Genomic DNA, 15717 nt, shown 5'->3' on the forward strand with positions numbered 1-15717 from the left:
TGGGTTGCCGACGACTCACAGGACAATAGACGGAACAAACGGACGGTTTTTTATTTCTATCTATCATCAAATCGCGCCTACTGTTCCTATTCTTTTATGCGTTTTTATTCCCATTCCGCTGCTAACTGGACTTTTGCCAATTGTGACAGTTATCGTTCCCGGTATGACGCCATTTGCTTTGATCTACCCTTTCTGTCCAATCCAAATGTGCACTGATATTAGAATGAGATTTTGAGACCTTCAAATCAAGAGTGAACAGGCATCTTCTGGGCGAGCTCACTCCATCGTAGGCCACGTCTTTGCCTTTGGCTCGTCTGTGGCTAAGAGTAAGCCCATTTATATAATAATAAAAAAAAATTGAACCGTGATATTTAGTTATTTTATTTATTTTCTTAAACATTATTGCACAAATCACAAAAAAATTTACAACTGACGGACTTAATGCCCAATGAACCTACCAGTCAACCATCGAGTCAAACAGAGAACTGAATAAAAATTATTAAATAATGAAAGAAAAAAAAAATTGAATAATAGGTATCGTTAGCCCGTGACAATAAGTGGACGGATAAGAACAAAATACGCGTTAATAGAATGAAATCATATATAAATATTACAGGACATTCTTACACAGATTAACTGAGTCCCACGGTAAGCTTAAGAAGGCTTGTGTTGCATGTACCCAGACAACGATATATATAATATACAAATACTTATATACATAGAAAATATCCATGACTCATGAACAATAGTTATTTGTTATACAAGGGGGCAAAGTTGTATTTTAACGCCGAGTGTGGAATTGAAAAACGAGCAAGTGAAAGGATTCTATAGTTGAACCACGAGCGAAGCGAGTGGTTTGAGAATAGAATCCTGAACTTGCGAGTTTTTTAACACACGAGAAGTAAAATACATTTGCACCCGAGTGTAACACAAAACTTTTCCCCTCACTATAGCGAGGAAACTACAACGCAAAAAATGCGTTTATCACTGATTCCAGTAGTTCCACAGGTGGTAAATCATCTTTATTACTAGATTCACCTACTTTTATCAATTTAAAAGCAGTTAATTTGACTTTATTCAAGGTCAAATTACTTTACCCACTAGTGGATAAAATGCGTTTTTACCCGCTGGTATTAAAGGACAAAACACGTGTTTTCGAGCTAGTGAGGGGAAAATATCTATTCTGTGCTCATCCCACAAATAAATGCCCGGGATTCGAACCGCGGCGTAGCACTTGCGCCAACGAAAATGAAGGGTTAACCCACCATTTTACATGGAATTTGACAGATGACAGCCCACTAACCCTGAGTTAAGTGGTTGGTGCAAGCGGGCCTAACTAATTTAAAAAATCTGCTAAATCCATTCTTCCAATTTGTTAAAAGTAGAATTCAATTTTATTTTAATTTATTTTCATCACGTTTCTTTTCTTTTGTTTCCCGATGGGAACTCGTAATCAATCAATCTATGTAGTAATTTGAAGACAATTAGAAATGGAATTACTTCCAGTCGTAGCGTCCTACGGGTTGCTACGGCGCGTAGCTACTGCTACGACGTAGCCAGAGATTACAATCGGCAGACACACGGCCGTATTTGAAAATATCACTGCGGCACATCTCGGACACTGGCGATCAAATATATGAAAGAGGCGCGTTCCTAGCACACATTCTAAGGTCGTGTAGGTATTCACCTACCGCATTCGCGTATCATGCGTGTATGTGGGAAATATGACAGGTCGACTGTTCGCGTTTTTGACAGGCGGTAACTGTAAGGTAACCGAGAGGGGAACTTTCAGCGGGGAGCGGGAGTGGCCATACTGTACGATAGTACTCTTAATTATACTGTGACTGCGGTCACAGTATAAGGACGACTCAGTAATAATTCTTCTAACAGATTTTGCGCCGCGCGGGTTGTCCCTCAGTAGCGCTCGCACGCAGCGAGGTGCAGAGAGTACATGCGGAACCGGATGATGCCGGTCGCGTCAGTACGCGCCGCGATGCGTGGCGCTGCCAAGGTCTCGCGCGGCGCGTGCGAGAGAACCAAATACCGATAGCGGGAGATTAACTAATGAGTCGTCCTTATACTGTACTGCGGTGCAGTAACAACGACAACTGATCTGTCCTAGTCGGTAGTCACCTATGCCTGCGAAGCCGCGATCCTGGGTTCGAATCTCGGCACGATTTATGTGTGTGATAAGCAGACATTTGTTCTTGAGTCGGGTGATTTCTATGTAAGTATATAAATATGTGTATATTAAAGTAAAAATAGATAGCAAAATGAAAAGTTAACAAAAATGTCCGCTGAAACCGTTTGAAGAGACATAATCGTACTTCCAAGTCGACAACTAATTCAATAAGACTTGGCAAGTTTCCTAATTTCGTTACTCGCTTTAAATGTAGGACGTAAAATGTATAAAATGTAGGTTATTTACAGAAAATGTTTTGGCGTAATACAGCCAACTTGCTGGAACCCTAGGCCACTCTACAACCATGTCAAAATGACAAGCGGTAAGAGATTTCTTACAATCTGATTTATAACGTCACTATGACATAGTTCTACAGTGGCCTAGGGTTCCAATTGGTCGACTGTACATGTAGCTAGTATACAAATTAAGAGTAATCTTCTAAAGTGTTACAGTCGCCATCAAAAGTCACGTAATTATTATATTTTCATGACGCTCGCTGACGACGTTCATGTACTATCAGCTGCAAAAGTGCACGGCGAATTTATCAATGAATTCATTCATAATTTCTCCATACAATTCTGCAGCTCACTGTACAGTCAGCCAAAAAAGTGGTTTATCAGTGGTGTTTGAAATGGAGTCGAAAAGTGGTAAACCACTTTCTTGGCTGACTGTACATGACTCTTGGTTGTATTTATCCAACTATATAAATACTATTATTGTAGAGCGATTACCAAGAGTCATGTAAAGTCAGCCACGAAAGTGGTATACCACTATCTAGCACATTCTACAAAAAATATTACATTTTATCCAATTCCCTTATGATGTCTGCCAGTTAATGAAAAATGATAATGAAAATGAAAATGAAAAAAAAAAAAAGAAAAAAGTATTTATTAACTCCACCACAAAGTATACATGTACAATAATTTTCTTATAATTAATGGATGGTTACAATAATTGCAAAACTTGTGCGGTGGAGACTGGTGCCCAAACTAGGTTGAACCTGTGTGTCAGGTCACCAGGTCTCCAATCCTCAGATGTGTATAGCAACGCAGATTACAGTCACTTTTGTTATACATATTTTATTGATATGGAGTTTAAAATAGGTAAATAAATAACATAAAGTAGGTAAGTAAAACTATATAACTTAACTATTTTTTTAATCTAATGCCAGTATAAGTGTGTGCGTATGTGTGTTTGTGTGTGTGTGTATGTGTGTGTGTGTGTGTGTGTGTGTTTCTATTTCACCTTACAGGTCTCATAATGTTTTCAGTGCCAGCATAGTCTAAGGTAAGAAGCCAGTTTGTGATACACCTTTTACAGGATGTTTTTGTGAGGGAATAAATAGACAGCTTATAATGCTTTTGATGAATCGGTTTAATTTATATCGGATTTTGTACAGAATAATCTACCTACTAAAAGACTAGCTGACCCTTTATAGGGCACTGGACTCAAAAAAGACCATCCGTTTTGTATTTTTTTCCCCTCACTAGCTCGGAAACACGTGTTTTGTCCTTTAATACCAGCGGGTAAAAACGCATTTTATCCACTAGTGGGTAAAGTAATTTGACCTTGAATAAAGTCAAATTAACTGCTTTAAAATTGATAAAAGTAGGTGAATCTAGTAATAAAGATGATTTACCGCCTGTGGAACTACTGGAAGCACTGATAAACGCATTTTTTGCGTTGTAGTTTCCTCTCTATAGTGAGGGGAAAAGTTTTGTGTTACACTCGGGTGCAAATGCATTTTACTTCTCGTGTGTTAAAAAACTCGCAAGTTCAGGATTCTATTCTCGAACCACTCGCTTCGCTCGTGGTTCAACTATAGATTCCTTTCACTTGCTCGTTTTTCAATTCCACACTCGGTGTTAAAATACAACTTTGCCCCCTTGTATAACAAATAACTATTTCCTGTACAGAATTTTAAGGATTACAGGCCCCGTAGCCGAATGGCATTTCTCCAACGCCAAACGAAAACGAAACGTAGTCCGGCTCTGTCGCGCCAATACGCAAGAGCGATAGGGATAGATATCTACTAGCGTTTCGTTTCGTGAGCGTTTGTGCCATTCGGCTACGCACCCAGGCCCCGTAGCCGAATGGCATTTCTCCGACGCCAAACGAAAGCGATACGCCGCTGGCTCTGTCGCGCCAATACGCAAGCGCGATAGAGATAGATATCTACTAGCGCTTCGTTTCGTGAGCGTTTCGTGAGCGATTGTGCCATTCGGCTAGCCACCCAGGACGGCAATGAGGTTTGAATTCGCGATTTTTTTGAGTCTCGACCGTTAAATGGTTTAAGTTATAATGTGCTTAATTTTTGATGTCATGATCTTGTAATATTGGTGAGCAATAAAGAATATTTATATTGTATTTTATTGAATTGCAAGAGTACTACGTAATAAATAAATAAATAATAAATAAGTAAATATTATAAGACATTCTTACACAGATTGACTCAGCCCCACGGTAAGCTCAAGATGACTTGTGTTGCAGGTACTCAGACAACGATATACATAATATACAAATACTTATATACATAGAAAACATCCATGACTCAGGAACAAATATCTGTGCTCATCACACAAATAAATGCCCTTACCTGGATTCGAACCTGGGACCGCGGCGTAGCAGGCAGGGTCACTAAGCGCTAGGCCAGACCGGTCGTCAAACTACGTAAGTGTGTACTGTGTGTATTCCAACTTCACGTAACTGCACTTCTAAGTCGGAACTAATTGTAAGTATTCAGTCACGCGGTATCTAAATGTGGCGGCAGACGCGAAGCACTTTAGTGCGCGACGTTATCAGTAATGTCAGGAAATAGTTGAGGGGCAAATAATATACTGCACTGCTAATGAAAAACTACTTTTGTGTTGAAGTGTACTTATTTTTTTATTAACTATTTAGGAACTTTTTATGACTTTGATGATTATTCTTTCGCGATAGGAGGCAAACGAGCAGACAGGTTGCCTGACGGTAAGCGATCACTGCCGCCCACGGACAACAGAAACATCAGAAGTATTGATGGTGCGTTGCCGGCCTTTAAGATGGGTGTACGCTTTTTTTCTTGATGATACGTCAAATATTAGTTCGAGATACGATACCTATTGATACGGATATGTAGTGTCAAAAATAATGATTTTTTTCAAACAAAAACGTCTCACGTACTTATTTAAAAAAAAGAGCTAAACGAGCCGTTTACCAATGTTTCTAGTTAGAAACATATTTTCAAGCAAATAAATTAAAAAAAACCCGGCCAAGTGCGAGTCGGACTCGCCCACCGAGGGTCCCGTACAAACTTTTTTTTTTTTTATTTATTGAAAACAAAGATTACAGTTATACAGTTTCTAGTTTTTTCGCCAAACTTACGTTTAACGGCGAAATGAAGCACTCATTTTCAAAGTATTATAAAGTATAATTCTAGTGTTAATAGATAATAATATTTTATCAACTACTAATGGCGCTTTTCATTAACGCTCAAACTACCTACCTACCTTATTCAAACTACCTAGTTAAAATAATCTCATGTTTTCATATAGAAGACAAAATAAACTTTTTAACAAAAAATAAAACCGCCTTCAAAAATAAGCGCGTTACAAAACACGGAGAAACTAAAAAGCAAAAAATAATAAACCTTTGAATTCAGATTTCTTATCGTATTGCAATAATCTAAACATCCAAATTATAAACAAATCAATTATTTTTGCAGTCGGTACCAGACCTGTCCGTCGCCTTGCTATTGCCTGTTTGCCCCACCCAACCATACGCAGGCTGGCACCGACTCCAAAAATAATTGATTTGTTTATAATTTGGATGTTTAGATTATTGCAATACGATAAGAAATCTGAATTCAAAGGTTTATTATTTTTTGCTTTTTAGTTTCTCCGTGTTTTGTAACGCGCTTATTTTTGAAGGCGGTTTTATTTTTTGTTAAAAAGTTTATATATTTGTTGATTTTTAGTGGTTCCTATTGATATTATACGTATCAGTCCGAATACATGTACACTAGTGAAAGAATTATCCTTTAACTCCTAACCATTGAGGAGTTGACCTTCCATCATCAGCTCAGCCACATAAAATTATTACCATCAGGCGTAAATATTGGTTTACCTTTGAAAAATACACTAAAAACATTACATGTGCCTATAACATTTGAAGAGGTCCCTCGATTTCTCCAGGATCCCATCATCAGACCTTGACTTGGTGCCAATGGGACCATCTCGGGGTTATACCCGTTCAATCAAAAAAAAAATTTTGAAAATCGGTCCACAATTCTCGGAGATATCGAGGAACATACATACAAAAAAAAAAAAAACATTCAGTCGAATTGAGAACCTCCTCCTTTTTTGAAGTCGGTTAAAAAGTATACCTGCACGGGTAGCATGGTCGCGCGATAGACAATAAAATATCAGGCCGTCCCTATCGCACTATTAGTAAGTGCGATAGGGACGGCCAGATGTTTTATCATTTATCGCGCGACCATAATTGCCTGCCTGTACTAATGAGCATTATTGTGTATAGCGCCATCTCTCGGTGAATTCGCTAACTAATTTGCGCGACCTGTATACTATGTTGGTTTTTCAGGGATAATTCTTTATAATGTTAACCGATTTAAACAGTTTTTACTTTATTGGAAAGAAGACGGTTTACGTAACATCTCGTATTTGAAGTACGATATACATTCGCAAGGGTGGGTAAATTGAAAGTAAAAATATGAAAGTTTTTTGTGAATTAAAAAAAAAAGTTTCCAAGATACAAACACGATTATATTTTTCCTGTAATATTTAGCATAAAACCAATGTTTTTTAAAATTTTCATAATTTTTAGTTGGTAAACTTCGGAGATAAGGGGGGAGGGAACGGTATTTTTTTTTACATTTTCCTACAAAATTATTTTTTTTTCCACAACAAAAAAATTATAAAAAATAGTTTATTTACGTTCAATTTGCGCTCTTTCTAACGATATCCCACTTGACCTAGTAACTTGAAATTTACAGTTTGCCCCCCATTCATTTTGGCCATTTTCTACAATTAAAATTCATAAATTAAAAAAAATATACTTTCTATTTGTAGAGGTTTATAATGTTCACAACTATTCCAAATTTCAAGTTGATAGCATTAGTAGTTCTCGAGATATTTAGGAATGTGACAGACGGACAGACAGACGGACAGAGTCGCACCATAAGGGTTCCTGTTTGTACCTTTTTGGTACGGAACCCTAAAAAGGTTGGACACACAGATAATTCTAAACACAGTAGCTACATAATGCTACTTTTATTTTTCATTTCCGCGTACCGGAATTCAGCAAAATTTGGGGATAAAGTTGAACAAAAAAAAACTCACCTTTGACGTATAGCGAAGTGGGTTTCGAAAATTCAGTGCCGATGGAATTTTCCGCGACGCACTCGAACTTGCCCTGATCTTCTTCCTCGCTCTTCACAATTTGCAGGGTCCCTGGAAAGAAAGAGAGAGAAAATGTAAAGCCAGTGTGCCGGTACGCATTCAGTTGTACGAGTACGTTCCAAAAAGAGTAAAATGAAAAAGTAAAGAGGGATGATAGATTCTTCATACAAACGAAGTCCAGATATAATTCCTGGATATGGAAAATGATTTTACACAGATACATTTTAATCATGTGCCCTGTATGTTTGATTCTTCTAAAATTTTGAGGCTTTTTAAAAAGATGCTTTTCATTCCTAATCTTTATTGATCAGCAGTTCTCGAAAAGTTTGTACAAAAATCAAGGAAAAAGTTAAATTTGTTTTTATTATTCCTATTTTGTTACCAAGATTTTTTTGATGAATTTAGATTTTAGTAAGTTTTATTTCGTCATTAAGGTTCTCTAGTATCTTCTTAATTATAGTAGTATTTTCTTAATTATAACAATTATCCTGTATATATCTCACGAAAGTCGACTTGTATTACTAATGTTGGTAAAAAAATAGGATCAATTAAAATTTGCTGACGTGGCTATGTACAAAGTTGTCGGGAACTGCTCTTATATGGTCTATGGCTGGAAATAATCAGAGATGATGTTTAAAATACATGAAATTGTGTACAAATATTCTGAATCGTATAATTTAACCTATGTATACAGGGACGAAAATGAAGGGACTATATTTGTCTGAAAGCATGCTGTCGGTCGTCTGCTTTCGCCTAATCGTTTGTCAATTCTCCATCAGAAATAACAAGGTCCGTTCCAAAACTGATGATTAAACAGTAAACTTAAGTAAAGACCGTGGTATAGGGAAGTTATTTGAGTTAGTTTCGTAGCATGCTCCATGTAAATAGATAAAGATTTATGAGTTAATAACACGGGGCCCGGGGGATCCATTAGGATGGCCACGGGCCATGCGTCACGGCGGGGTGTTTATGGACTTTATATAGCTTTCATACGGCTAAGGGGTTATTAAGCCAGTGATATGACTTTTGGAAGATTTAGGGAAGTTAGTATGTCTTGTCTAGGTGCTGTGATTATTAAAATCTTGGTTGTACAAAAAATTAGCCGCTATTATTAAGTTAAACCAGAAACGACTACTGATGAACGATTTAATATAATGCCCATTGTATTTTAATTCTATTGATATATATTAGGTTTGGAAAATGAAAAAAAAAAAAAAACTAGGCGGCATTGGGGTAATTTCGAATCACAGAAATGCTCGGGTAATTACGAAAGGGGAATCTTAATATGATGGAAATAATGGTGATTTTATATGACTTTCGAAATTAGACGATTATTACCCACCCCAAATATTACCAAAAAAAAATATTTAGGCAATATCGTTTTTTCGTAACTTCATGCAAATGGTTTATTGAATAGGTACTTGGTAATTTTAAAATAATATCTCACAAAAAGAAGACCGCAAAAATATCTGACAAAATGTCCTTTCTACTCGTATAGGACCATAAGAGGTTGTCAGATGGAGTGGTTATGCAGCCTTCTTTTATAACGATATTATTGCCGGTGGCTGTACAAAAAAGAAAAAAAAGGATAAACTGAAGTATACCCAATGGTTCTATTTGCAAACGGCAAAGCACTAAGACCAAGGAACTAATTACTTAAGACAATATTTCATAAAGCAAGACACAAGCCGTGGCCTCGCTTCTTCCCTATGTTCATATCTGTCTTGTTGCAATTTTGACCTTACATCAAAGTGCAGATGGTGGAAATTAATAACAGCATCCGGAGCTATTTATAGGGTTGAAAGGCTTGCAAACCGGATTCGGTTTTCAATCTGACCGGATCCGGCCTGACCTGATACGGTTTCTACTGGTTTATCAAATACAAATAATATAAATAGAAGAAGAGAGATTTTTATGATTTTTTGCATCATTTAAAATAATTATGAACTTTTCAACAATAAAATACAACTTACGCCGTGTCTTGCGTGGGCGCCGGTCGCGCGATCGTCGCGCGACCGTCGCCGTCGCGTCTCATACTTCCATATCGATAAGGTTTGATTTCGTATGCGTCGCATCGCCGTCGCGCGACCATCGCGCGACCGTCGCCCACGCAAACCACGGCGTTAGCAATAAGAAGTGTAACATTATAACGTCAACCTGACCGTCAACAAAATTAAGTAATTTGCTATATAAAATCGCAATGATGAATATCAGTTACGTACAACTTTTTCATTCATTCTTAGTTCTGTTTGACAACCCCGTAGTTTAACTCGTTCCTTCCAAACATCGTCCTTCTTTTATATTGTAGAAACAATAACCACATAACGTGATGTGTTTAGGTGTATTTTTTATTTTACCATACCTAGTGATATTTACCGAACCCAGTAGCTCTTAAAAATCCGGATCCGTCCAGATTACCGGATCCGCCGGCCCAGTTTGCTTCCCTACAGGGTTGGCAATCAGCTGGAAACAATTTGCGAGGTTCGATGGATACGTTGCTCGGTCAGAGAGTACATGCCAGGAGTTAAGGGCATTCTGTGGCAAATATTACCGAATAGAGGGCTTATTGCGAACATTGATGAATTAAATTTTGATATTTGGCTTTCCTGCTCTTGCACATTCGAGAAAGGTAGATAACGAATTTTGCTAAAATATCTTTATCAGGCAGGCAATTATGGTCTCGCGATAAATGATAAAACATCAGGCTGTCCCTATCGCACTATTTGTAAGTGCGATAGGGACAGCCCGATGTTTTATCATTTATCGCGAGACCATAATTCCCTGCAGGGTACTATCTCTATTTGCGCGACAGAGTCAAACTGCGTTTTTATCGGCGTCTAGCGTCAACGATTGTCATTTCATTTCATTGTACCGGACGGTCTTTTTTCGGGTTATCGAAAACTTCCGTAAGGCTGTTTTTTTATTCTTTAAAGTTTATCAATACACTAGCTAACTAAACTTTGGACCCCCATTTTACAACCTTAGGAGGTAAATTTTGAAAAATCCTTTCTTGGTGCTCTTTTACACCTTATAAGGATCCTACGTGCCAAATTTGAAATCTCTAGCGGTTTTGGCTGGGCGTTGATATGACAGTCAGTCAGTTTCTTCTTTTATATATTTAGATGTAGGTATGTGGTGTGCTAGCGGATTGTGTAATGATCTACTAAAATATCAAATAAAAACTGTTTTAATATTTGTCTCAACCAAAACACAACAGTACACAGTTAGTATCAACAGTTGTGATACTAATTTGAAACCGCTGCAAAGTTCAAAATGGAATGATTAAAAAATTTTACATTTTGATATAAATATGCGATAAGCGACATTTTGAAATTTGAAAAGATTTCACCTCGTATGAGAATCCAATGCAGCCCGCGCTACAAACACGGTAATAACGCACAGAATTGAAAAACAGTCGGATTTGCGCCAGTCTGAGCCCAGGTGAATCCTACAGGAAAAATATTCAGCGGCATCCGGAGGCAAACACAAAGAAAATGTAATTACTATGAAACATGGGAGAGTGGACAGACATAGTTTTAATAAAAACAAACAGCCGTCGGGACATCGCGGGGATATTATTCACTTTGCGCCGGCAAAATTAAAACTTGGCAAAGAGGTTTTGACTTTAAGAGAGTTTCGATTGGCCTATGGCGAGAAATTGAAGTAGTGTTGCCATGTTAATTCATTATGAAAATACTAAAGATAGAAACAGATTATTCGTAGTGTGCAAAATGGAAGTCATCGTAAATATAAGGACAATAGTTAGTGGCAGGAAAAAGTAATCACTATTGAGCTTCATATTTTTTTTTTTTGTAAGTCTTGTTTTGTATTTTTGTAGTTTCACAGTGCCTTGGTGTAAACTGTAATGCTGTGTTACTTTTTTGATTAAATAAATAAATAAATAAATAGCGCCCATTGACAACAGATTGATTCTACCAAAACTAAACCAAAGGTTAAATTACTAGAAAACACGGAAAGATGTATTCAAGAGACAGAGCCGGGTGGTAAATGGTAATGTCTTAAAATTAACTGTTATAAAAGCAAATAATTCAAGCAATCCGGAGATTAGTCACTCGTGATTATTTGACAGGTAAATCTTTGGAAAATCCTTAAGGTATTATCCTAATACTTCATATTGTTTATTGCTTTAGGTATTTTTTTTAATCTTTTCTATTTTAATCTTTGTTGAAGTTCTTCGTATTACGACCCAATGAGGGTAGGTACTTAGTGTACTAAATTTTATGGACGAATAGGCTACTTGCCTCCTAGTCAAATCAGCTTCTTTTTAAGAACTGTCAAAATGAATTTGAACGACTTGCTAATATTTAATTTATATGAAATCGAATTGAGTGACGTCACGGTCAACTCAGTTACTTTATATATTTCTACCTGACTTATTAAATAGAAATTGGATTTAAAAATAACTTCTGTCCATGTTTTTCTTATAATTATCTGATGCTTTATTTCGTGCATGGTATAAAATGTTTTATTTTAACTACAGTCAAGTTCCCTATTGGTGAGCGCTACTTAAAATATCCAGCATGTGTCACAATTATATTTATCCACAGCTAAAAGTACATTAAACATGGAATAAGTTATGGCTTCCCCGCCGGATATCGAATGTTCGCCATAAATCATGCAAACCAACGTCAATGGAAACAAGAAAAATAGATTGAAAATATTCCATATCTGATTTAAATCCAGCACATGGTATTATTTATTCGAGTGCCCATACAAACTGGAAATAACATAGTCTAGTAAAGTGCTTGATGTTCAATTTTCCAGTCCATTAATAGCTTACTAGCTTTTGCCCGCGGCTTCGCTCGCGTTAGAAAGTAGCCTATGTCACTCTCCATCCCTTCAACTATCTCCACCAAAAAAATCACATCAATTAGTCGATCCGTTTTGCCGTGAAAGACGGACAAACAAACAGACACACACACTTTCCCATTAATAATATTAGTATAGATAGTATAGAAGTATGGAAGTATGGACTAAAGTCATTTAAAAGCAGAGCATTGGGAAAGAACAATCAAATCAAGAGTGAACAGGCATCTTCTGGGCGAGCTCACCCCATCGTATTTTATTGAAATGTTTTCTATTTCTATTCGTTCTTGTGTTAATTTTAAAACTACCGGACTAATTCCAATAAAGCCGAGTTAGCATTAGGGTTGGAAGGTCAGATGGCAGTCGCTGTCGTAAAAACTGGTGTCTACGCCAAATCTTGGGATTAACTGTCAAAGCGGACCTCAGGCTCTTATGAGCCGTGGTGAATGCTGGGATAACGCAAAGAGGATGACGATGCCCTTTGAGTACAGTAGACACCAAAGTACAGTACAGATTCAATAAAGCATGCAAATTGGCATTGATGTTGTTTATACTAGTAAGAAAACACAAAATGTGGTGTAAAATCTTGTCAAATCATGGCGTTCTTTCCGTCTTCCCTTTTTTAGCGATTTCGGGACTGGTCGATGGTCATAGTGGAAATAAGTGTAAGTAAGTATGTATGAGACCGATGGACTTGCCTAATAACACCGTATGTGTAACAAGTACCATTGTCTAATAATTTATAGTTTTTAGGTAACTACAGTTTAAATCAATGTGGGTGAGCAAAATATACCCTCAAATTGTAATATATGGGTTAATTTAAACATACTTTATAATAAAATGTATAGCAGAATATATTTAGCATAAGATACAGGAATATAGAAAATCAACAACGATGTCAATCAAAATTGACATGTCATCTGTACTCGCTAGGCGGCCAGGATTACAATAAGAAAGTTTATACTATAGACATAAATTAAACCTCTAACAAATTGTCCTTAAGCCATTTGAAGTTATTTGAAAATAAAACATTAAACGACCAAATAACTCAAGAAGATTAAAAACAGGTCGCTCAGTGACAGATCCACTTGATTTTGTAGTTGTTTGGTTAGTCGACAAAATGTACAAATTATTTGTTTAAATTTTTTTAAAGTACCTAAAAGTATAAAGTATAGTCACTAGTATTTGGTATCCCAAGAGAAATAATTAAAAAGAAAATATCCACACGGCGTGGTTTTGTGCGTTTTTCTTCATAAAGGCACCATCGCCTGGCAAGTAGGAAATATGATAGCGCCGGGCCGGGTGCCGGGCGGGCAGTTACGGCTATCAATTTATACTACGATACGACAAATTGAAATTTAATGCGTGCAACGAATTGTGAACTTTATTAGATTTTGTTATAAATTGTTAACTATTTATTTAAATGTGACTATTCAATACATTTTGATATATTAAATGTTTCACTAATAATAAAGGCCAATTTACCAGTTTGCTGATATATTTTGATTTTTTTTTTAATTTATTTATTTACTGTAAGTTTTTTTCTTAAATTACGTTTACAAAAGTGCCACTATTGTAAACCTCTGGGGTTTATGTAATAGTTGGCGAGATCGCGCGGTCCGATCCGCGTTTGCTTAAAACTTAAAACTATTGTTAGGTAGGTATGTTATTTTCCTGTTGAAGCCGTAATTGTATTCTTCACTGTGATTAATTTATTTAAAAAACGATCTTAAGTGGTATGTATAAGGATCAATTTACAATGACAGCTCTTACATGTGCATGTTAAACTTATAATAATCTATACTAAACACATTTAAGAGTTTTGAATGATTCACGGTTATTTTCATTAGACATAAAGATCAAAAAGGTAATCACGGTCTGTATCCCGGTCAAAATAAGTCTAAACACACTTATTATACATGTATATATCTGTTTCTATAGGTATGTGCATTTATCTAGACTTAAATAGTATTTTTTTAGTGTAGGTATACATTTTTTTTTGTTTTCCGTAGTGTTGGTTAACTCATTTAGTATATTGCTAGGTAAGGTGTTTAATATAAATGGGAGCAGAAAGTCTGTTACTCTTTTACCGTATACATTGTTCCTTTTTGGAACAGGATATATGGGTAGGTAGTCTAGGGAACGTAGATTATTGGAACGAGTTTTTTTATCTAGCGAAGGTATGGTATCACAGGCTTCTGTAATTAAGGACAAACAAAAGCGGTTAAAAACGTTAATGACATTACAATGTTTGAATAAGCCCTGTCTATAATTTTTATACTTTCTTTTGATTTTATTCGGTACAATTGTTTTTAAGATTGTTGATTGTAGATTGTAGATTTGTTATTTTATGATAGGTAGATATACTGTGTCAATCATTGCTCGCAGAACTAAACCTAAAACGAAGGTTTCGTTATAAGAAACCTTTCTGTTAGTTGCAAACAATTTCATGTCACCAGTGTAAAAAGGAGACTGTAACGTTAACACTAGCTAGCATCTTGTGCCGTACTCTATTCGCCTTTTAAGACTTTACTCTCCCCTGGAGACACTTCAAGACATCTAACATTTTTATTTTCTTTGCAATTTCGCAACGGTATCAAAATTCAAAGTTATTACTTTTATTTCCAACCGTTTCACTGCATTCCCGGTTCAAGTTTCTTGTTCTATTTTCCCAGCAAACAAAGTTACGAGCGCAATCCCACTGCAGTAAAGTAATAAACCGGATTGTTGAAAGTAGTGATGACAGTTAAAATAAAAATGTGGATCATCGTCGCCAAAGCAAAGCCTACGTTGGGCGCCAGCGAAAACTGCAACATACTGCAATATTGTACACGAAATAAGTGGCAACCGCAGATATCGTAGACAAGTAACGATTATTCGTAGCATTATTTTAGGGAGATGAAGGATGATGTTGACAATTTATGCTCTTAAATATGTAATTCAACTTGATTCTTAAACGCAAGCAAAGGTTCATAAGGCTTTGGATAATTTTGAGGGCTTTCTTTTCAATATAAGAATTCTTCATAAGCAAATGAATTAAATTCTATCAATAACTAGACGTTTTCCAATTGAAAAACAGATGCTTGTATAAATACTATACAAAGTCGTATATCTTAACTATGAAACGAAACCGGGACTCTCTCATTAAGTCGCGAATGGTTATAATCGTCGCCAAAAATTAAGACCCACGTTGGGCGCCAAATATGATACAACGAGTTAAGCTGGTTGTTACATTGCCAACATGAAAAAACATCGCCGCTGCGCAAAAACTAAGCTTTTCTTCCGACGAAAAGAAAGAGACAAGATCTCGAA

General features: G+C 36.5%; 1 protein-coding gene across 5 annotated transcripts in view; it reads right to left on the reverse strand.

Moving 5' to 3' along the window:
* LOC125231646 (tyrosine-protein phosphatase Lar) overlaps positions 1-15717 on the reverse strand; it is a 771198-nt gene that overhangs the window by 40577 nt on the left and 714904 nt on the right. For all 5 annotated transcript variants that reach the window (XM_048137134.1, XM_048137132.1, XM_048137131.1 and 2 more), the window contains exon 9: positions 7519-7629. In XM_048137134.1, coding sequence (XP_047993091.1) covers positions 7519-7629 — 111 coding nt within the window. The remainder of the gene's footprint in view (positions 1-7518; positions 7630-15717) is intronic.

The sequence above is a fragment of the Leguminivora glycinivorella genome, chromosome 12 (genome assembly GCF_023078275.1).
Source record: "Leguminivora glycinivorella isolate SPB_JAAS2020 chromosome 12, LegGlyc_1.1, whole genome shotgun sequence".
Classification (NCBI taxonomy): domain Eukaryota; kingdom Metazoa; phylum Arthropoda; class Insecta; order Lepidoptera; family Tortricidae; genus Leguminivora; species Leguminivora glycinivorella.